Source organism: Perca flavescens, chromosome 21 (genome assembly GCF_004354835.1).
Source record: "Perca flavescens isolate YP-PL-M2 chromosome 21, PFLA_1.0, whole genome shotgun sequence".
NCBI classification, from domain to species: Eukaryota; Metazoa; Chordata; class Actinopteri; order Perciformes; family Percidae; genus Perca; species Perca flavescens.
In genome coordinates, this window is record NC_041351.1 from 6,167,263 (window position 1) to 6,191,692 (window position 24,430).

General features: G+C 42.0%; 2 protein-coding genes across 2 annotated transcripts in view; one reads left to right on the forward strand and one right to left on the reverse strand.

Moving 5' to 3' along the window:
• The window catches only part of tbkbp1 (TBK1 binding protein 1), a 59,003-nt gene extending 58,550 nt beyond the window's left edge, over positions 1-453 (reverse strand). Inside the window, exon 1 of the mRNA XM_028568029.1 lies at positions 182-453. The gene's annotated coding sequence lies outside the window, so the exon portion shown is untranslated. The remainder of the gene's footprint in view (positions 1-181) is intronic.
• Positions 454-15,480: 15,027 nt separating this feature from the next.
• pdk2a (pyruvate dehydrogenase kinase 2a) lies at positions 15,481-24,126 on the forward strand. The gene is made up of 11 exons (XM_028567455.1): positions 15,481-15,702; positions 16,397-16,538; positions 17,538-17,609; positions 17,915-18,099; positions 19,733-19,822; positions 19,959-20,036; positions 20,444-20,523; positions 20,637-20,735; positions 22,708-22,818; positions 23,173-23,286; positions 23,478-24,126. Exons 1-11 carry the CDS (start codon positions 15,585-15,587, stop codon positions 23,619-23,621), a joined length of 1,233 nt encoding a protein of 410 aa, XP_028423256.1. The 5' UTR covers positions 15,481-15,584; the 3' UTR covers positions 23,622-24,126.
• The last annotated feature ends 304 nt before the right edge of the window (positions 24,127-24,430 follow it).

Consider the following 24,430-nt stretch of genomic DNA (forward strand, 5'->3'; position numbering starts at 1 on the left):
TTTTTTTTTTTTTTTTTTTTCTCTTCAATCTTACATTCCCGTGTGTTGGACTCGTTTCAAAACGACGCTGTTGTTGCGATTAATGACAGTCTGACATTCAGTTTGCTCTGTATCTTAAGCACACATTGTATCCATCACATTAAAAAGACATTGCACGGATTGTATAAGGAGGATAACTCACGCGCTCCCGTTGATCGATCCTTAAATGCCATCGCTCGGGAGTGTGGGAGGCGGGTGAAGAGCACCCGAAATAAAGCGCTCGGTTTCACGGTGTGTCCGGTGCTCGGTATTAGCCTGCTGGTCGCTGCTCCGGTCCTCCTCCTGTGCTCCTGTGGCAGGGACAAGCACGCCTCCTGTAGCTGCTACTCTGCAGGAATGAGCATCACATCGCACACCGTGGAGCCCCACTAGTGTAGGATGATGATGTCGCGGGAATAGGAGCGTCAGTCTCTCCTTTTAACGAGAACATCTATGTCTCCTGCATGCTTGAGTCACCCCGCATTTTAGAGGGAGCTCGAGCCAAGGCAACGGATCTCTCAGCAACCTGCAGAAAAGATTCATGTATCTAATATTCTGATTTCGATATTTGTCCCCTCAGATTATGGCCAACCTCAGAAACAGAGTCCTCAACAGGAGAGGCACAAACAGTTCAACAGCTTACATTTAGAGCCACATGGCTCCACCAATGGCCATATCCTCTATACATGAAAACTCTTCACACCTTCTGTTTTTCAGACTGTGAAGAAACAGCGTCTGTATGTGGCGAGAATTGGCAAACTACACAAGGTGTCAGGGACTGGAGAGACGATTTAAAATGGTCTATATTTGACTCCTCAGTCTTTTATGGCCTTGGCCCTAATTTTGGTCAATGCCCCATTTTTGTGGCGCACATAACCTCCTTTGCTAAATAATGAGATACGATCGTTTCGCTGATGTCTCTTTAGTTCATTTAGTTTAAATCCTTGTCTTTCATCCTTTACTTTGTTACTTTGTCTGTAAAAAAAAAAGTTTTTTGTATAAATATCTTTATTTCTGAACATTGAAAATGATCTTGCACATATACTAAGGTGTCCCAGCTGGGTATTTTATTATTGTATATTTTTTATTGTATTTGGTATCTTATAATTAGATGGCATGTACTTAGTGACTGCAAACAATTGTTTTCATTTTTTCTTTTTTTTGTTGTTCTAATATTCAAATATGTTTAATTTATACTCCAAATTATCTTTCCAAAACTTGAAATCCTTTACAGCCACTCATATTGTCTACACTTGACATCTTCCTACATTAACATGAATAATTGCACTGTTAAATTCAGTGTAACCTATGGAAGATTATCTTAACCATGTTTACAGTACATGGCAAAAACAATATGTGAATGTGGAAGCATTTGCACATCCATATGCGATTTAAAAATCCTGGACATTAATCTGCTGCTGTAACAAGATCCACTCTTCTGGCAAGTCTTTCCATCGGATGTTGAACCTGCTGCAAACATGTGTTCCCATTTATTTATTAACAAGAGTGTTATTGAGGTCCAACACTGATATTGGGTGATCAGTTCTGGCTCTCAGTCTGTGTTCCAGTCTGTGCAGGCCAGTCAAGTTTTTCCACACCAAACTGGGAAAATATATTTTTTAAGGAGCTGGCTTTGTGCACAGGGACATTTTCATGTTGAAACAAGAAATGGGCACACAAACACAAACTGTTGCCACAAATCGGAGATTTCCCTTCCGTGCCCAAACATGACAAACAGCCCCAGAAAAGTGCACAAAAGTGTATATGCAGGGGTGTCTCCATAAGTTTGGCCATATAGTGTAGGTAATTATTTACTTATCGTTGTCTCCCCACAGAGCAATTACATTGGATAAATAAATACATACAGTATACAAGTACTCTGACAGTTTACATACAGTCCACTGCAGTCAGGACACATTGTGCGTCATCATACTGCACTACCCCATATAATATGATCTTTATTTTCTCTGCTTGGATGGCAGTAACTATTATTTTAACCAATATGGACTATACCAGAGCCTAATGGAAAGAAAAGGGGTATTTTGGGTGCAGAATATGAGCTTGGTCAGAGTCACTTTTACCAGCATGTTATAAAACATCCTACTCATGCAAGGTGTTGCTCTGCTCCTGTAATCTTCCAGACTGTCTGCTTCAAAGTATTTAGGCTTTTAGCTGCACAGGAAGGTCACCAACCCGGGTCAAAATACTAAAACTTATGATGCTCTTCAGGAATGTGAACTGCCTTGGTAAGAAGTCTTTACTGAGATCAGGAACAAAATATCTCAATGTACACTCCAAGTTTCCTTTAAGGACCGAAGTGAGTGATTGATTCATGATGGATAACTGCAGGCTTTTACCTTTGGACCTTTGGGAGATGGTTGATCTTATCACACCATTTCACTACTCTTCCTTTATACTGATATGGTGCTATTCTTGTGCATTAAGCCCGAGATAGCTGCGTCATCTGAGAATTCGATGACACAATTACCAGCTTCTGCAGCTGTGTATGTAACTCCATACAGGACAGGAGAGCACAACACCAACAACAGACTCTTCTAGATCACGTGCAGGATGTGGATTTATTTTTGAAGACAAGAGAAGAGACCATGCATAGGGTTCAGTTATACATATATTTACTGTGGGAGTAGTAATAATAGAAGTAGTAACATATCTAAGTATTTTGTTTCATGTTGCATTATATAACTCATGTCACTACTATAGTCTCAGGCCAGGATAGGCTACTAGCACTGCATTATGCTTTTATATTATGACATTATATGCCATTTCTCTTCAATTTTGTATTATATACTTCATAGTATTGTATTATTACTGTATACTGCACATATATAATATATGACATGATTTATTTTATATTATTATGTATTTAGTACTTCTTATTCCTACCTATACATTTATGCTTTATATACTGTAAATCTATGACACTTCATAGCTGCCAGAGTTGCACTATTAGACTTCTTTTGCACAAATATTTTCACATTTTACTGATATTAGTATTGTGATGTGTATATATAGTATATAGATTTTTTTAATGGCACGTCTCTGTATCTTTAATCTCTTATTTTAGTCCATTTGAGTCTTTTATGTGTGTTCTTACCTCTTAGTTTGTCTCTGTGCTGCTGGAAGCCAAGATCAATAAAGTCTTATTTTATAACAACGTGCTGACTAATACAATTAACTGATATGCATAAATGCACCCAGGCACCATGCACGTTTATGTTTTATGTATGTAAGTTTATGCGCAATAGGTTATATCAAGGTTTAAACACTATTTCTATTGATCAGTAAAAGTGATTGTTCAGCTAGGAGACTAAAAAAGCAAAAACAGTTCAATCTTATTGATGGAACTGGGCTGTTTGTGGACTAACTAAATACCAATGCTTTTGTAAATGAATGTTACATTCAAGACTTTCTTATCTATATTAAAATATTGTTTTCCTGGAGTTTGTGCTGTTAATTCTTGGATTTGGATTGCATATTAATCTCAGTGGCCATATAAAGTTATGAGGTTTTCTCCATTACAAGTATGCTGTATACTCCAGATACAGATACTTCAGATTTCTTTTTTTTTCAATAGAACACTTTTAGGAAATACTTCCTGTCAGAGCATCAAGCTGTGGAAGTGCACTTCTGAGGATATCCATCCATCCATCCATCTTCGTCCGCTTATCCGGTGTCGGGTCGCGGGGGGAGCAGCTCCAGCAGGGGACCCCAAACTTCCCTTTCCCGAGCAACATTAACCAGCTCCGACTGGGGATCGAGGCGTTCCCAGGCCAGGTTGGAGATATAATCCCTCCACCTAGTCCTGGGTCTTCCCCGAGGCCTCCTCCCAGCTGGACGTGCCTGGAACACCTCCCTAGGGAGGCGCCCAGAGGGCATCCTTACCAGATGCCCAAACCACCTCAACTGGCTCCTTTCGACGCAAAAGAGCAGCGGCTCTACTCCGAGCTCCTCACGGATGACTGAGCTTCTCACCCTATCTCTAAGGGAGACGCCAGCCACCCTCCTGAGGAAACCCATTTCGGCCGCTTGTACCCTGGATCTCGTTCTTTCGGTCATGACCCAGCCTTGAGGGTAGGAACGAAAACTGACCGGTAGATCGAGAGCTTTGCCTTCTGGCTAAGCTCTCTTTTCGTCACAACGGTTCGATAGATTGAATGCAATACCGCACCCACTGCGCCGATTCTCCGACCAATCTCCCGCTCCATTGTCCCCTCACTCGCGAACAAAACCCCAAGGTACTTGAACTCCTTCACTTGGGGTAAGGACTCATTCCCTACCTGGAGAAGGCATTCCATCGGTTTCCTGCTGAGAACCATGGTCGCAGGCCGATGATGCCATCAGGACCACATCATCTGCAAAGAGCAGCGATGAGATCCCCAGCCCACCAAACCCCTCCCCACCCCGACTACGCCTCGATATCCTGTCCATACTGTAAATATTACAAACAGGATTGGTGAAAAAGCGCAGCCCTGGCGGAGGCCAACCCTCACCTGAAACGAGTCCGACTTACTACCGAGAACCCGGACACAGCTCTCACTTTGGTCATACAGAGATTGGATGGCCCTGAGTAGAGACCCCCTCACCCCATACTCCCGCAGCACCTCCCACAGTATCTCCCGGGGGACCCGGTCATACGCCTTCTCCAAATCCACAAAACACATGTAGACCGGTTGGGCATACTCCCAGGCTCCCTCCAGGATCCTTGCGAGTGAAGAGCTGGTCCGTTGTTCCACGACCAGGACGGAATCCGCATTGTTCCTCCTCAACCCGAGGTTCGACTATCGGCCGAACCCTCCTTTCCAGCACCTGGAGTAGACTTTACCAGGGAGGCTGAGAAGTGTGATACCCCTATAATTGGCACACCCTCTGGTCCCCCTTTTAAAAAGGGGAACCACCACCCCAGTCTGCCACTCCTTTGGCACCATCCCAGACTTCCACGCAATGTTGAAGAGGCGTGTCAACCAGGACAGCCCCTCCACACCCAGAGCCTTGAGCATTTCTGGACGGATCTCATCAATCCCGGGCTTTGCCACTGTGTAGTTGTTTGACTACATCAGTGACTTCCGCCTGGGAAATCGACGACAATCCCCCATTATCCTCCAGCTCTGCCTCTAACATAGAGGGCGTATTAGTCGGATTCAGGAGTTCCTCAAAGTGCTCCTTCCACCGCCCTATTACCTCCTCAGTTGAGGTCAACAGTGTCCCATCCTTACTGTACACAGCTTGGATGGTTCCCCCTTCCCCTCCTGAGGTGGCGAACAGTTTTCCAGAAGCACTTTGGTGCCGACCGAAAGTCCTTCTCCATGTCTTCTCCAAACTTCTCCCACACCCGCTGCTTTGCCTCTTTCACGGCGGAGTCCTCCGGGATAACATATCCCGGAAAGACTCCTTCTTCAGTCGGACGGCTTCCCTGACCACCGGTGTCCACCACGGTGTTCGTGGGTTACCGCCCCTTGAGGCACCTAAGACCCTAAGACCACAGCTCCTCGCCGCAGCTTCAGCAATGGAAACTTTGAACATTGTCCACTCTGGTTCAATGCCCCCAGCCTCCACAGGGATACACGAAAAGCTCCGCCGGAGGTGTGAGTTGAAAGTCTGTCGGACAGGGGCCTCCTCCAGACGTTCCCAATTTACCCGCACTACACGTTTGGGCTTACCAGGTCTGTCCAGAGTCTTCCCCCACCCTCTGACCCAACTCACCACCAGATGGTGATCGGTTGACAGCTCTGCCCCTCTCTTCACCCGAGTGTCCAAAACATACGGCCTCAGATCAGATGAAACGATTATGAAATCGATCATTGACCTTCGGCCTAGGGTGCTCTGGTACCAGGTACACTTATGAGCATCCCTATGTTCGAACATGGTGTTCGTTATAGACAATCCATGACTAGCACAGAAGTCCAACAACAAACAACCACTCTGGTTTAGATCAGGGAGGCCGTTCCTCCCAATCACACCTCTCCAGGTGTCTCCATCATTGCCCATGTGTGCGTTGAAGTCCCCCAGCAGAACAATGGAGTCCCCCACTGGAGCCCCATGCAGGACTCCAGTCAAGGTCTCCAAGAAGGCCGAATACTCCGAACTCCTGTTAGGTGCATATGCACAAACAACAGTCAGAGTTTTCCCCCCAACAACCCACAGGCGTAGGGAGGCGACCCTCTCGTCCACCGGGGTAAACTCCAACACACAGCGGCGCTCAGCCGGGGGCTTGTGAGTATCCCCACACCCGCCCGGCGCCTCACACCCTGGGCAACTCCGGAGAAGAAAAGAGTCCAACCCCTATCCAGGAGTATGGTTCCAGAACCAAGACTGTGCGTAGAGGTAAGCCCCACCAGATCTAACCGGTAGCGCTCCACCTCCCGCACCAGTTCCGGCTCCTTCCCCCACAGAGAGGTGACGTTCCACGTCCCCAGAGCCAGCGTCTGCCGCCCGGGTCTGGTCCGTCGAAGCCCCTGACCTTCACTGCCACCCATGTGGCATCGCACCCGACCCCAACGGTTCCTCCCACAGGTGGTGGGCCCATGGGATGGGAGCCACGTAGCTTGTTCGGGCTGTGCCCGGCCGGGCTCCGTGGCAAACCCGGCCACCAGGCGCTCGCCGACGAGCCCGCCGTCTGGGCCTGGCTCCAGACGGGGGCCCCGGGCTTCCTCCGGGCAGGGTCACTCCATCTCTGTCTAGCTTATTCATTGGGGTTTTTGAACCATTCTTTGTCTGGCCCCTCACCTGAGACCACTTTGCCTTGGGAGACCCTACCAGGAGCACAAAGCTCCAGACAACACAGCCCTCAGGTTCACAGAGACACACAAACCTCTCCACCACGATAAGGTGATGGTTCACTTCTGAGGATATGCCCTTGTGAAATGAATTGTTTCTTTTCTCCTTAGACATATTTCAGCAGTAAACCGATGAAATAGAAAGAAACACGGCTTCCAGAGCTTCCAGATCAAAATTTGTTTCACAGAAATGTTCCCGGTTGAATTCGACAGGCCAGAGAGTCCTGGAACCTGAACCTGTTGGACTCCGAGCCTCTGATTACAGGGATATTATAGTGATTTCCTTCATTGGCAGAGCACACAACCATCACCCTGGAGACATATGTCATCAAATAAATCACATACTTGTGGGTGTTCCTTACATAACATACCCTACATATTGTTCTTGATGTGATGAATTTACTGGTTCATTCATTTTCTTCACTGCAGCTTATTCATTCTTTCTCAGGGGACTGAAACCAATCCAGCACACGTGTGGGCAGAAGAGAAATATTTTTGAAACATTGCTCTTGTCCTAAAGTGCAACCAAATGATGTCTACTGTAAAATAAATTTTGCCCAGAAACAAGAACCAGCCCATCATAAATGATTAATAATTACAATGCTACGTATAACTCTAAAAGTGAAAGTGACTGGTATAGCTTCAAGAAAATAAAAAAGAAATTCTATTTAAATGGCAACATTTCACTTGATGTTTAGGTGCAGGGTTCTACAGTGCAATGAGACATTTATAGGATTATCTTAAATTCAAATATATATATTTGTGTATATCAGTGTAAGCTATATTTAGAATATTTTCATCGCTTTACATTGCTGTCAGACAGCCCTTTATGCTGGGAACTGAAGGCGTTATCTCTCTTGAAAGACGCTGGACTCCTTTGACAAAAACAGTCATTTTACCTCACACAACACTGGAGTTGCTGGTCTCCTGCTGCCTCGGTCAATTAGTTTGTGTGCTAGTTTTGTCTTTTCCTAACCCTTTTTAAACCCAAACGTCACACAATAACACTAACCAATCGAGGCAGCGATCGACCAGAAACTCCCTTGTTTCAGTGAGGTAAAATTACTTTTTTTCAAAGGAGTCTGGTGGCTTTGACGGGAGCTTAGATAAGAGCTTTAGTTCCCTGTTGGAAAAGGACAGCAAGGTAAAGTGGTGAAAATATTCTAAATATAGTGAACACTGAAACTACTTTTGTAGGTGTCTAAAACACGTTCAGCTGCCGTCCCTGTTCACAGCAGGACGTTGCTTAGCTTCTGTGTTGGTGCTCCTGTCTGCCTCTCCAAACGGCGACTGCCATCTACGGTAGCTAATACGTTGACTATGGAGAAGTAGCTTATACATCCCCACTTCAAAATATCCAAACCGTCCCTCTAACATCTCTGACAATCAGCGGACAGTCAGTCTGACAGAGACACAATGAATTGAACGCGTATTAATCGCAACACAATGCTACAAGTTAAAAGTAGAGAGATTTTAGACATGTACAGTTCCTAATAGCTTTTTGAATAATCTGCAACTGCTACGTGTACTGATAAAGGTATTTAAAGCAAAAGAGCCAAGTGTTCTTTCAGATGTTCTTTAACCTTTTGATTAAATATTCATCCTGATGTCAAATCCTTCACATCACTTTGTCCACCTCCACCACTCTCCTGTGAAATTCGGACTCTCTCTGTGCAACACTGTCTCCTAGAAATTGAGTTTTTAAAGAATTACGGATGGTGGGCGTACAAAGCGTCGGACGTTGACACCAGAGAGTTGGATTTGCGTCATGAGTCCTGTGTGTTGTTGGGTTTTTGGATAAGCTTAGCTTATTAGTAACAATCATAATTTTGCTTAAATGTTAATGAAGTGAACATGCCCTGTGTGCTGATACAAGTCAGTGTTGACTTTTATTCATATTTAACTAAGACGACCATTCTTACCAGTGTTAAGTGTTTTGAGTGCCTAAACATACTTAGCGCTTCCAGGACTCAAAAAGTTAGCTTGAGGTGCTCTTTGGATGGGATAAACATAATGTAGAAACCAATAAGGAAACTCCAAGGCACTCTCTTTTAGAAAAATACAAAGCCTTTATTTATGGCTTAGTCATCATAAATCTTAAAGCAATCCGACGCGTTTCGGCATACAAGCCTTCGTCAGGGAGTTAAAACCTTAAAACTGTTTAACCCTTGTGTTGTCTTCCCTTCGACCATGAACTTGATTGAAAATTGAAAATGAACTTTTTTTTGGCCCTTTTTACTGATGTTTTTGACACTTTTTCGATGCTTTTGAAGCTTTTTTAAACGTTTTTGTCACCTATTTCAACACTTTTTTTAGCCTAATTTATATTACATTATACTTAACGTTTAAGTGTAAAAAAAGCAGAAATTATAAATTATTTTGACTAATAGTTAAAGTCAGAGGATGTTGAGTGGCTCACAGACTTGTATATGTAAAATACTTTTTTGAAACCATTTAAACAATTACTTTTGGGCAATTATTTTGAAAGAAACCCATATTTCTGATATAATTTTTTTTAGAAATGGGTCAAATTTGACATAAGGAAAACACAAAGGTTAATTATGCTTTAGTTAGCACAAGTGGATACTATATTGTAAAAAAATTAAATTAGTTGTCCGTGATTGTTTTGCAGGAATGATCAGTATCATGTTGACAGCGGTGGAAAGTAACTAATTACATTTACTAAATATCACACAGCACAGCTGTTGCCATTCCGCCTTATTTATGTTTGTTTTTGCCTTCATAAACAAGTGATTTGACAAATATTTGTATGACTGTACGCCTGGTTAAAAGGTAGAATTCATTAGCAGCAATCAAATCACTTTTTGTGTCTGTTTTAGTTTCCTGACAAGAGAATCAGAAGAGTAAAATGTGTAACTAAATCTTGAGTTTGGCTTCATTCAACCAGAGAGCAGGAAGAGACAGAACAGAGGTTCAAACAGCTGAGATTCTTTCATTTAACCCTTTATCTATACTCCATTGAGAGATCATTGAGGGGCAACCCTCATTTACAACGGCATGGAGTCAAATTACAAAAACAAAACAACAACGCAGAAATGAAGCGACGCCATCATAAGAATATAGAAGAAAAAAAACTATTCTTTGATAAATAAATTAGGAAAAAAAGTACAATTTAGTAAAGCAATCACAAGTAGAAGTTTGCAGGTTTAAAACCAGATTTCTAAACTGGCCAAAAGACACACGTTAGTTGATTTTCAGGAAGCGTTTTAAGTCAGTAAAGAGCTGCCAAGATATTGGCTGGGATGCACCATTTTGTTGCCTGCCAACCAACAGAGTGTGAAGAAGAAGAGATTTAGACGTTTTCCTATTGTATTAGCATTTCAGTGTGAGGACTTAATAGGAAGACCTCGTGGCCTACAGAAGCTCCGTCTGATTCAGAAGGCTAAGCAGGGAATAAATCATGAACAAATCTAAAACATTTGTTGAAACACAGTTCTTGGTGTTTTATCCTTTGAAACATTGCTCACTTGAAGTTTTTTTTTTTTTTTCATTTAAACTTTTTCATTGTTGGCTGTCAGCGGCTCCTTTTTCAAATGATAATAATGGCTCTTTAAAAGCTCAATTCATATGCTTGATTAGTGGAATGTCTCTAATCTGCATTCATGTAGCACTGCCATTGTCAGTTGTTTCATGAATAGGAACTAAACACACTGTGAATGTCTAATGATTGCACTTGCCAGACAAATTGTGAAAATGCAATGGGCTTGATTAATTATTACATGTTTTGGTCTTTTGGAAGCAGACTGTAAGCAGGACTGTGTAATGAGTGAGAATAGAGTCCAGTAAGAAGATTTGATTTTCAGTATCAGGGGGATTCTTTTGTTCTCTATCTCTCCGCCGGTACATATTCCATATGTACGGGGATGATCCCCCTGAGTTCAGGTACATGGAAGACACACCGGCTTGCCTACAGCTGGATAGATAGTCCCTTCACTCAGAGAACCAAGGTTACAACGTAACCGAGCGTTATGATGAAGTCACACTCTGTGAAGTGAATCATTGGTATTCAAATGAAATTTCTAGGAACCACTTCTGCCTAATGGGCCATCAACACCTCCCCTTGGCCTGCAGCGAGAGGAAATTTCCACTGGAGTTGTTGTTGTCCAGTTACACACTCTTCAACCAATACGACACTGACAGAATGCCCAAACAGTTAGGCCTGATATACCAGCTGTTTGTTGACAGTGGGGAATAGGAGTGGACTATACTGGCAGGAATGCAGGCTGATGGAGAGCGGAAAAGTACTGGGTGCAGCCAACAACTACCCCCTCTTTCCTCCCCCGCACTTCACCTGTTAAGCACTCTTCACTGGATGTGTCTCCAGGGCCAGTTTTAAACCCCAGCAGCCTGCAGTTTCAGGCATCAACAGAATAAAATTAAACTTATAGAATGAAAAGTGTTCTATTCTGTTGTGGGTTCATAAAAAAAAAATATGTGCTGCTACTCTTTATTGGAGACTGAAAGGCCACAATTAAATCCATAATGATGAGGAAAGCTCCATCCGGTGGTTGTAGTAAAATGTACTTAAAAGTATCAAAAGTGAAAGTAGTCATTATGCAACCCTGAAACAACCCCTGGTATTTATTAGGGATGTACCGATCAGACATTTTCTCTCCCAATACCAATTCCGATAACAAATTCATATTTTAAATGTGGGAAAAAGAAATACTCAGCAGATATCCCCGTGTACCTCACTGCTGCTGGACAAAGTAAGATGAGGCCGGGCCTTGTTGTGGTGCAAAGACCTGAATCAGTGAGATGCCTAATGTTACTTAATGAATGTTACTGATAATGGAAACACTAACTTTTCTAAAGATGCTGATAAAGAAACTATATTTAATTTGGATCAGTCATCTCTGGCTTATACCTGATCTGTGTAATAAGGGCAGTATCAGTGCTGATCATAGACAGCATATAAACTGGACCAACAGATCCCGGTGCTCTGGACGGAGACCAGTGAAGGATATTAGAAGCACTTTTCCGGTGATGGCTGAGCCTTACTGCGCAGCCTCCAACTGAGCTTGAAGACGTAGATGTGACGTGAGCAACTGTAAGTCTTCTGGCAGCTGTGCCAAGAGAAATCTCAATCATTCCCAATCTTACAGAGACGGAGAGCGTAGGTATATGTAAGGAGATAACATAGATACAGGCTAATTATTGCTAACTAAAATGCAAGTTAACATTAGTAATTAAACTTAAACAGTGAATGTAAGTCGAAACTGCCTGCAAGCTTCTCCTGTACTATACAGTAATTCCTCTACTATGCGACAGTAAGTCGCGTGGTTGTCTACTACGGAGCCATCACGTGAGATACAAGGTAATGGAGGAAGGAAATCAACAAAGGAAAAATAGTCTTTAAACCCTTCAGATGTAAATGGATACAATCAGGAAAAGACAGTTACCAAAACCTGAACTTCAAGATAATTAACTCCCAAGAAAAAAGACTAAACAGGTCTGACCAGACTGCTCGATACCCATTAGACATCTGGGAATGGCAGTGCATGCACCTTAGCATTGTGTCACACAAATAAATAGCCAAGACATTTTAAAGTTTACCCCTTTAAGGCTTAGAAAATGCCCTTTCAAATCAAATTAAATGGAGTATCAGGCGATGGGAGAACAAACTTTGGAGAAATTGGACTCCACATACTATATTAGGGCATTGAATAAGGATGATAAGAAACAATCACAAAACCTACTTCCACATGAGTGTGGCGTAAACTGCAGGTAAAAAGAGGGCCACGTCCACACATACCAAAACGAAAAAACCAAAACGACGACATTTTTTCACCCTGGGACCAGGTTTCAAAAAATGGCGTCTTCAGGCAGTGGGTCTACAGGAAAAACGATGCGTTTCCGTGTGGATGGCTCCTAAGCAAATATGAAATGAACTGGCCTAAATAAAGGCCATGTCTTTACTTTACTGCCCTCAATTTCTTGTGACCAAAAACAAATAAATCTCCACCCCAGGTAATAAATCCACTGCTGGCCAAAGCCTGTTCTTTCCCAGCAGGAGCTCCTTCAGCTGATTGACACATCCCCCCCCTCCCCTCCCCCCCATACTCTCTTTCAGAGGACACATCTGCCTAAAGGACGACATGTTTTGCTGTGACAAGTGACATGTTCTGTTGCAGACTCAAAGGTATTTAAATCCAGACTGTACTGCAAGCAAAACAATAAAAAACACCTGGATATAAAAGATGCTGATATCTTGTATCACAGGTGTCCTGCTCAAAATACATTGAGCTGGAAGATTAAGAGCAAGGTTGTAGCTGATATAGTACAACACAAAGCCAAGCAGCTGACATTTGAAAACAATATGACTAATACTTGCTTGGATATTGTCTAGCAGGGATCAGCATATTATCTGCTGTGAGCTGGTAAAGCTGAAATGAGCCGTGATATTTTGTGGGGGCAGATCACTCTGCAATATTAATTTCAGTTTTTTATTGCCCTTCGTGCAAAGTACAAAAGGTGTAAACTAATGTTTTGACGGAGAGGCACGACAGACTGGCTTTATAAGGACAATCCCAACTGTACTGACGCAGCTGCTGCTTATGTAATGGGAGATTTGACCAGGACACTGTGTTCCCTGACTAAGGAATGTATAATCAAAACATAGGTGGCAAGCTTCCAGTGGGTCATTCACAGAGGGTGAACTTCTGCCCATTAACAATTTTAAACCCTTTTTTAAATAGCCAGACTCCCGCCTTTGCCTGAGTCTCTATCTGATCTGTCAGAGGGAGAGCAGGAGTGCAGTTGTGAAGTTTATCGTTGGTAGTCCCCAGAGAAGAAGTTGGTCATTTCATGGCGCAGATTAGAACCCAAATTGAAACGTAAGGTAAAAACTAAAAACGTAACTAAAAATTGCTGAATGTTAGAACATTTTGTCAAATTGGTCGTTATTACTGTCAGGTTTAGTGTTAATAGTGTCAAAAAACGTTAGCTTACGTTGTTGTTCAGTGGCTAGCTCAGAGATTATTGGCTAATGAAATTACTGATTTAGCGGGGGCAACACTTTTGCAAGGCACTGCATCTGTGGCTCAATCGTGTTTTTTGCCTCCAACGGTAGCTTCCAGGCAGCTAACCCTAACCTTAATCCGAAACATAACCACTGCCGCGCTGCCTGGAAGGAGACGTTGGGGGCAAAAAACACCAAAGACCGCATCTGTGTCACATTCTCATAAGGGGCTGAGCCCCCCTAAAGTCTGATCCTAGAATCGCCACTGTGGAAGGAAGTAAACAAGGAGCAGAGGGCATCTGACTGTGTTATCATCTCAATAAGGATGAAGGTGGACGGAATTCCCTTCAGTTTATGAGCAACTCCCCCAAGAACAAGCCCATCGCCAATTTATTGAATTGAATAAAAATCAACAAGAAAACAGAGCTACAGAAGGCCTTTTACTACAAAAACTGCAGCTGCAGCAGCTCTTTTGTTTGACTGATAGCAAATTGGCCCCTTGTATGTGTATTTTAAAACAAGTAAAACCATTAATGTTCACTAATTCAGCCAAACTGAGCCTGTCAGATATGGTCAAAAGTATGTAGACACCGTATTTGCACTTTTGCTCTGGGACTGTTTTTACGGTATGGACCTGGCCGTTTAATTCCAATGAAAATAAATCATAATGATACAGAATACAATACACATTTTAGACAATAAAGTGCATCCAACTTTGCGCTGTGAATCCAAAAAGAAAGAAAATCCTATCTGTTTCTGAGCATATTAAATTACGTGCAAAATGCAACAGTGTCTAGTGCCTTTTTCATGTAAGTAAAGGAAATCTCCAACTTTGTGTCAACAGTTTGTTTGTCCCTATCCTGTTTTAACATGACAATGCCCCGTGCACAAAGCCATGCTCCAAAAATAAATAGTTTTCCCGGTTTGGTGTAGAAAAGGTTGACTGGTCTGCACATAGAGAGCTCAATCAAGTAGGCTGTGTCTTCTTCTTCCATCACCTTTGGATGAACTGGAGCGCTGACTGTGAGCTAGATCTGATCACCAACATCATTGTTGGACCTCAATAATGCTGTTTTGGCTGACTGGGAGAAAATCCCTGCAGCAGGTTCAACATGTGGTGGAAAGCCAGGTATAATAAAAATTATAATTAATTACAACGTTTTCACTGTGTTGTTATTACACACCATACACAGGCCTGAAATATACACACATGCTCAGCACCTATACATGCACTAATGGAGAGATGTCAGAGTGAGGGGGCTGCAGCTGTCAATGGACAGGCACCCCAAGCAGTAAGGGGTTTGGTGCCTTGCCAAGAGGCCGAGGTGAACTGGCACCTCTCCAGCTACCAGTCCACCCCCATACTGTGGTCCGTATGGGGACTTGAACCAGCGACCCTCCGGTTCCCAAACAAACTGCCTACTGCCTCCCCTAAATTAGTAGGCTATCAGTATATTCATATTCCCAGGAACATTATTTTGTAATTTGGGGGTGGGGGGGGTTCTTGTTTGTTTGATGACTGATGAGTTAATCACCTATTTATTTATATAATAAAAGCCTCTCTTATCCAGCACCCACCATTCACTAATCCCGCCCCCTCAGCGCTTCTTATTGGCCAATCTGGAACGTAAATACAAAGAATCCCTCCCTCCTATTGGCTGGAGCTCGCCTCTTGTCCTCGGTATCCTCCCCTATGTTTAGTAACAGGGCAGTTGGAGACTACCATTGGAGACTATTAGCCTAGCTTCCGACGTTTCCTTTCACAAGAACCAGGACCCTCCACAGCGAGAATGAAGTTCGTTAGGTTTATAATGAAAAACGCCGCCTTGGCCAGTGTGCCAAGACACATCGATCATTTCTCCAAGTTTTCTCCTTCACCGCTCTCCATGAAGCAATTTCTTGATTTCGGTGAGTATTGATCCGCGGTAAAAATGGGCTATCAACTAACTAACTAACTAACATAGCTAACTAACACGGAGCTCTGTGGACAGGGACTGTTCGAGAACTCTAAACCTGATCAGAAAAGTATCAGTGACAGATTATTATCCAATGCATCATTTGTCAAACAGACCACCATCCGCTCTGTAGAGGGTTTGCCTGCAGCAGCATCTGCTCATAGTGCACAGTGTTGCATCAGATCTGTAGCCGGCTCACTGGCTGCACTGTTAGGGCCCTGTGAAGGACACATTGAATGGCTCCTGCTAACATATTACTAACAGGTTATATTTTTCTTTAAAAAAAAAAAAAAGTTCTTCTTCAGCAGCTTGCAAGTCAAGCAAATTGCCCAGAGGAATGTGCTTATAAACAAAGCAAATACCCAGTTGTATTAATAGGGATGGAGGGAATGGTTATTTTCATTATCTCTTAACTGTTTTCCCTAATTCAATCAGTCGTTTGGTCGAAATGTTAGATAATACAAAAGTCCCAATATTTCATTGACCAAATTGCCTTTTGTCTTAAAGTAAGTATTGTTCATTAAGTCTATAAAAGTCAGTATATTGTGTAAAATGGCTAACCAACAGTCCGAAACCCAAATATGTTCAATATTATTTAAGTTGAAAGATCTTCAGCTCTGCTGATTATTTTCTCTGTGCTGATTCAGGTTCCACCAACGCCTGTGAGAAGACATCTTTTGTTTTTCTGAGACAGGAGCTCCCTGTAAGACTTTCAAACATTATGAAGGAGATTAACCTGTTGCCTGACAAACTGCTCACCACCCCGTCTGTGCAAACAGTGCAGAGCTGGTAAGTCCAACCAGGGAAATTGATTTATGTGTATTGTTGTGATCCAGGTTGCGTAACGTGTCAACTGTGACATTCTATCCCACAACAAGAGAACAAAACGAGTCTCTCAGCCCTTGTGGCTATTCATTAAAACACATGTTGGATACCAGATTTCATCCCCTGACGAGTGAGACGTGTACAGTCATAGCTGTTGGCTTGTTTATGTCCATGTAGTAGGAATGTTTGCGAATTGAAATCCTTCCAACTCGCTCTGTGCAGGGTGGGGGGAGGCTCTCAGCTGTGAACTTTACCCTAGTTTCACGTCACACCCTTGTTTTCAAGAGCTGCCTGTCTTTCCTTTAGTGAGCAGTGACCTACGGCCAAAATGCCCTTAGAAAGATGGAAAAACAGCCTTTTTAAAACCACAAACTTTCACTTCTACAATTACTGCAGGCTCACTCAACTGTTCGTCATTTTACAACATGTGTTTTTGCATGTGAATCAGAGTGATTATAGATTATATAATTGAAACTTGTATTAGTTTTTAGTCTTTTAGTTTGATTTCAGTGTAGTTTTAGGAGTGCAAGTACTTCTTATTTTATTTTGGCTTTAGGAATTTTAGGAATTGTTTATTGTTTTAATTTATTTTGGTTGTGAGGAAAGCCTTGATTTATCATAGGTGAAAAAGGCAGGATGAAAGAATGCATTACTAAATCAAATAGGAATACGGGGACTTTATAGCAGCTGACATCCACTTTGTTGCATTGCTGCCACTTTCTGCAAGTAGTTACTATTTCATCAACAACAAGTCAAACAAAGGGCAAAGTGGTATACTGTAGCAACCACAGTGCAAGTGGAGCTGATTTTACCTGCAATTCTATTTAGTTTAAGGTTGTGTTGTGTGTTCATTGTAGTTTTAGTTTTGTTTTTTGTTAACGACATCATTTTTTTCAGTCTAAGATTTCTTTAACTGTAATAACCCTGCTGTGAACATCTTTATGATTTTTTTTTTTTTGTCAGGTACATCCAGAGTTTAATGGAGATCCTTGAATTCCTAGACAAGAATCCTGATGACTACAAAGTCCTGGGAGAGTAAGTTCCTAATTTTCCTCAACAATTTCACATTTGTTCTTCAATGAGACCGAGACAGAGAGAGTTTATCACTTTAAACTGCTGGTACATTTTTAGAAAGAACACTCCCTCACTCTTTAGACTGTGTGTTTATTTCACATACTTGGGGTTGGGGGAAGCATGGTGCAACTGCTGATATTTTGATGCTCTTAAGATGCTTATTTCCCACACATTTCTTAATGTAGTCTGTTTTCCCAACCACTCTGTCCCTTTGAAAGGGATATAACAGAACTAATGACATCTGGATATCTTTATGTCCTTCCCAGGTTTGTCGACGCCTTGGTTACCATCAGAAACAGGCACAACGATGTAGTGCCTACTATGGCCGAGGGTATCATAGAATACAAAGAGGTCTTCCCCCAGGACCCAATGACCAACCAGAACATCCAATACTTTCTGGACCGCTTCTACATGAGCCGCATCTCTATTCGCATGCTCATAAACCAGCACAGTGAGTAACGTTCACATTTCCCTGGATTGTTGGCATGCACCCAACGCAGCTAGAGATATCACGTTAGGTTTTTTTTTGTACCTTCACACACATATGAACATGGTATGAAAAACTTCTTCTTCAAGATTTCTGAATTAGATTACACATTAGCCTTAATTTGGTTTGGTCAGAAGTTTGTATTCTTCTTGCATTGTGTCTGCAATGAATATTTTCATTCCAGGCTCTGTTACATTTTTATTTTATTGCCATCCAGGGGGGAAAAAAATAAGTCTCTACCCTGAAATAATCCTTCAAAACATGTCGCCTCACAAACTTTATTGTTTATGGTTTTTCATGTGGGATGTTTTTGTTCGCCTAGGGAGCAGTTTGAGTCGAGTTCATATCATAAACTTTATATTTAAACATGCAACAGGCGGTACAAAATCATTGGGGGTAACATAGGGGTGTTGAAATGAGTCATTGCATTGATGCATCGTGATGCGGACAAGGCTGATTCTGCATCGATGCAGTGACCGATCATAATCGATTATTGCCTACTGATGTTACTTATTGATTTTCCGGTCGCTGTTTTTTGCGTTGTTCAAACTCGGCTACATTCAGGAAGTGTCTTTTGTCTTTTCTTTTCTTTTTTTAGAGCAGATACAATAAAAAGGGGAGTTCATATATATCTGACTGCTTGAATTTGTTGTTGAAAACCATGTGTAGCGATATATAATAATAATATTGATGAAGTGATGCATCGTGATATCGATTTGAACCATTGACAGGATAATCGTTATTGAATCGTGAGACCGGTGAAGATTCACACCCCTAGGGTAAACGGAAGCAAAACTACTGCATTTGTTTTGTTTCTCCTTCTTCCATTAGTCAGCACTAATTTATTTAATTGCATTGATTTCAGTTTTTTTTTGTTTTTTTTTATTACATCATCATAAGACAGATTGGCTGCCTCTGGATGATAACATGCTGTTTAGAGTTGTTTGCTCTTGTTGCTCCTAGAGTTATCATCATCAGTCATGTGTGGAACAAACAGTGTTGATGCGTATCATGTTGTGATAGTGTAATCTTTCAATACTACTGCTGCATGAAGGGAAAACCATTATGTTGTGTGTTAAGTGATTTACAGTAGCAGCTCGTACCCGTCTTACGGCAGGTTTTGGCCTCTATGTTTTTTTGCCTGCACTTTATTTAAGCATTTCTTGTGTTATAACTTCGGTATCAAATTTCTATACTTCTGGGTACCAGCCAGTGACGGAGCTGGCCATCTGGAATTTGGTCATTTATTTTGATCCCAGTCCGTCACTGGTACCAGCCACGTGCCAGTGTTTATTCTAGGGGGGGGGGGGCGGTTAGGGTTAACAGAAGGTTTGCTGATCCCAAATTCAGTGCCCCATAATGCTATTTTCCAAATACTATAGCTGTCATATTTTACGGGACCCGCGGTTTCCATGGCAATGCAGCCGTCAAGGCTTTCTTGGTATCAGTACCAAAACTTGTATCATATATTAGCGACATTTCAAATGATCCCCAGCTCTAATTATTTCTGAACTTGGTATGTTAATGGCCCAATATTTACAGATAACACACTTTGTGCTTTCTGTTCTTCCTAACTTGGTTCTTTTGTTCTCTGCAGCTCTTATTTTTGATGGTACCCTCAACCCTGTCCACCCAAACACCATTGGGAGCATTGACCCTCACTGTCAAGTCGGAGATGTAGTCCAGGGTAAATACTAAATATGCTTTATAGTACTGTTTTTTTTTTTTTTTATATTGTGATCATGTGTTTACAAAATATTTTCTTTTTGCTGTGTATTATAATCATAATTTCTGACATTATTGTCGCTCTTTTTTTCGGTCAGATGCCTTCCACAGTGCCAAGATGCTATGTGAACAGTACTACCTCCGCTCCCCAGATCTGATACTACAGGAGATATGCGGTAAGCTTAACCTGACAGTTCAAACTCAGTTTTACTCTTAATGCCGACAACCCAAATGGCAAAACTCCTTGTTGTTTGTTCAGGAGATTTAAAAAGGAAACAAGTCCTGTGTGTGTACATACAGTATGAGTGTTTGTATGTAGATAGAACGTTCAGCCAGGTGGACCTGAGAGGCCTCTAATTATAGCACTGGAGCTCTGGTAAAGGCTGAATGAGCCCGGGCTGACGGCATCAGACAATATTGACACAGACCCTTTTCTCTCCATCCTCTCAAACCGCAAAATCCGAGCTTTGCAGAATAATTGCCCCCGATTGAAAACGTCCACGAGTGGTGAGGATAATGCATTTGAAATGATTGAAAGAATTTTTGTGTTTTTTTTTTTTTTTTTTTTTTTTTTTTTTTGCAGTCAAGGAGAAGAAGAACTATCCAATAAGCATCGAATATGTGCCCTCTCACCTTTACCACATGCTGTTTGAGCTCTTCAAGGTGCGACACGTCCTGTAGTTTTGAATTATAGACTGACAGATATTACAATGGAAAGTACATTTTAAAAACTATGTTAAGATCACTTTTACTATTTCGTATTATCCTTTTTGTAGAATGCTATGAGGGCCACCATTGAGACCCATGACGACAGCAACAACCTTCCACCCATTCAAGTCATGGTGTCTCTTGGAGATGAGGACATGTCAATCAAGGTGGGTAGCAAGTTACAGTACAGCTTCTTGAAATGGACAAACAAGTGTGTTATTTTGGTAAATACAGAATTTGAAAGAGGGACTTTTTGGTTGCTGTCAAATCTTTACAATCTGTACAACACACAAGAAGTCTTTTTGGTGTGAACTTTGTTTTTGCATCTTCTGTCTGTGCTTGTGCAAGTTTGTCCCAGGAGATTCCTCCCATAATGTTCACATCACTCGCTAACAGCAGGCGGATTAGAGTTTTGGACTTGTCTGTGGGAGGGAATGGGAAAGTGTTTTTATGTTTGTAATCTCCGTTTAATGAAGCTTATAAAGATAATACCCTTTCAAGTTAATCTTTTACACTGTTGGTATCGCACAAGTTCAAATCAGTGTGGTATTAAATTCATTATTCAAACAGCTCTATTGAATACAACATGTGGTGTGCCTTTTCTCTCAAAGCTGAGAATACCACCCATTTCTTTGTCATTGCCCTAGTCTAGCATTGACAGACCTATCTCCAGACTATCATTGTGCCAAAATCTTTCTCTAAACCTCTTATGTGATGACTTCACCCTCAATCCCATTGCAGACCGCGAAGCTACTAAGCTCTGATAAGATTACATGGGGGCCTTCATGAACCTTGTCTTAATACCCAATTTGTTACCAGGACATGTTAATGCTTGTTGTGACTCAACATGCTTGTTGTGATACCTACACGGTCAATGATGTACCACACAAAAACTTAAAGTGCTCATATTATGCTCATTTTCAGGTTCATAATTGTATTTAAAAGTTTGAACCAGAATAGGTTTACATGGTTTAATTTTCAAAAAACACCATATTTTTGTTGTACTGCACATTGCTGCAGCTCCTCTTTTCACCCTGTGTGTTGAGCTCTCTGTTTTAGCTACAGAGTGAGGCATCTCACTTCTGTACCATCTTTGTTGGGAGTCACACATGTACATTAGCTAGGTAAGGACTACTAGCCAGTCAGTTGCAGAGCATGAGGGCGTGCCACGCTAGCAGCTAGGCGAGCATTATAACGCGTGTTACAAAGTGACCACGTTTGTCTCTGAAGTAAAGGCTGGACTACAATAGAGCTGTTTGGAGCAGTTTGTGAACAGTGTTTTCTGTTGGAGATGGTAAATCCCTTTGGGGTGGACTTTGGTCTTTTTCACTTTGTAAACCTATAACATGCACAAAAAGATGTATAACACAGTAAAGGAAAGGGGAAAAGCCAAAAAGCATAATATGAGCACTTTAAGGCTGCACTAAATAATATTTTTATATCAACAATTGATACGATTTCTGCGTGTAATGTGAAAGGTGACAAATCCACAGGTTATCACCGACTCTGCAATTCCCCTTAGCTTAGCCCATTCATGTCTTCAGCTGTCCTGTCAAAATAAAGGCCGAAAATGCTAAAAAAAGAAAAGAAAATAAACTACATGTGTTTTGTGTGCAATAATATTAATTTATAAATTAACTAGTAACTAAAGTTGTCAGATTAATGTAGTGGAGTAAAAAGTACAATATTTCCCTTTGAAATCTAGTGGAGGAGAGGTAGAAAGTGGCATGAAAAATAAGTACAAGTACCTCAAATTTGTACTTAAGTACAGTACTTTGAGGAAAAGACATTCCACCACTGCTAAAGAGACAGATATTTAGTTAGCAGAGCCCAAAACAAAGCTAATAGGAGAGCGAAAATTGGTAATCTTAAGGAATAAAAAGCTATCAATCATATTTCTTTTGACTTCAAAATACTTGCATGTTACCCTTAAATGTCGGGGTCCTCGATGGAGACAAAAAAGGTTTTGGAATGACTCACGATGATGGAATGACTCCCCACGACGATATGTGGAGTAAACAAACAGTAGGGCACTTTGCTTCTACCGTTAAGTAGATGCCATGTGTTCAAGGACCGTAGTCATTTTCTCTCTTTTCTCTGAGCTGTCTCACCAATCGGTATCTGCCTCTGTCTGTACAGGTGAGCGACAAGGGTGGCGGTGTCCCCTTTCGAAGGATCGACAACCTTTTCAGCTACATGTACTCCACTGCTCCCGCTCCACACATAGGAGAGCGCACACGGCCTCCACTGGTAAGTAGAGATGCAGGCGGTGGGATGGCGGGATTTCATTTATTAACTCGATTTCACTCCTACATATATTGAAAACCAAACGAGGCATAAAGTCGTACCATATGCCATTTGGTGTCATTTCTATACTGCCTACAATCATGCGGATGCTTGTAGGCAGCCTTTTATTTAGACTCTCGTTCCTGTTTAAAGATTGAAATCCCGGCCTCGTTATTTTTCTCAAATACTGAGTGACCTACAATCCACAAAGCAAACTTGACAGCCCTGTTTGTTCCGTGGTAGAGTGCCGCTGCTTGCAGTGTAACAAAGAACAAAGCCTTCTGAAACCCTTGATCCCCTCTTTCTCTCTCCACGCAGGCTGGCTTCGGCTACGGTCTGCCCATTTCTCGCCTGTACGCCAAGTACTTCCAGGGAGACCTGCAGCTCTACTCCATGGAGGGCCATGGCACAGACGCCGTCATCTACCTGAAGGTGAGCCAGCATGGTGATCATGCATGAAACTGCGACAAGACGGCAAGGGGCTTGAAGAGTTCGCAGCACAGAGAAAACTGCCTTGTGGCATCATTCTTTTGTTTAACAGAAACACTCTGCAGACCCATGGAGCCAGTGCAGGTATGACAAGAGATTTGTAATTACACCTCTTCGTCTTCTTGACCCTCCAGGCGCTGTCCACAGACTCCATTGAGAGGTTGCCGGTGTACAACAAAACGGCTCTGAAGCACTACAAAGTGAGCCAAGAGGCCGACGACTGGTGTATACCCAGTAAAGAGCCCCTAGATCTGAGCATCTATAAGATGCCCAAGTGAAAATGTGTGCTTCAAGCCTACAGCACATACCATGAAGCCTTCAGTATTTCTGTCTTCATATTCCCATGTCATCATCTGTCGAGGCAGATGTGGGCACCAAACCTTTTTCTACTGAAAGGGTCATCTCCAGACTAAAGCATACAGAGTGCCCTCTTATTGTTTAGTCTGGTTTTAGCATGTTCATGTTGCTCTCGGACCCTGTTGTCCTTTTTGGGTTCTTCGTATGAAAGAAAAAAAAACGCTACTAGCTGAGTACCTCTTACACTTCAGGGATGCAGCTCCAATGTTGCATCACGTGCAGGTCGAGACAGAGGCAGCACCCGGCATGTATCGGTGTGGTGTTGTGACGAAAAAAAGTGGGAATATGCAAAGTAACAGGAGGGTTTAAATAGTCCAGGTTAAGACCCTAAACTTGCAGTAAAGTAATTACAGCAGACGTTTGAGGAGCAACATATAGAGGTATTCAGTTGAACAGGGAGAGACGTGTTGTTGAACAATTGGAAAAGATCCTCCTGTAGGAAATGTTACCCAAGCCTTATTGTAGTAACTTCACCCAAAGGCTCCTTTTTTATTGAAATGCTTGAATCTTAAATATTACTAATATTGAACCTTGTTAAAATTGTAAGTACTGTGTTACAGTTGAGTCTGCAGATTTGAACAAATGCATGACTTTTAAGTTCACTCAACTTAAAAGTCATACATTTGTTGTGCTTTCTGATATTTGATTTTGATGTTTCAGCAGCTAAGGTATTCACGTTGACTGGTAAGATACAGTGTTATCTTAACATCAGTTTTTTTGGACCAGGCTG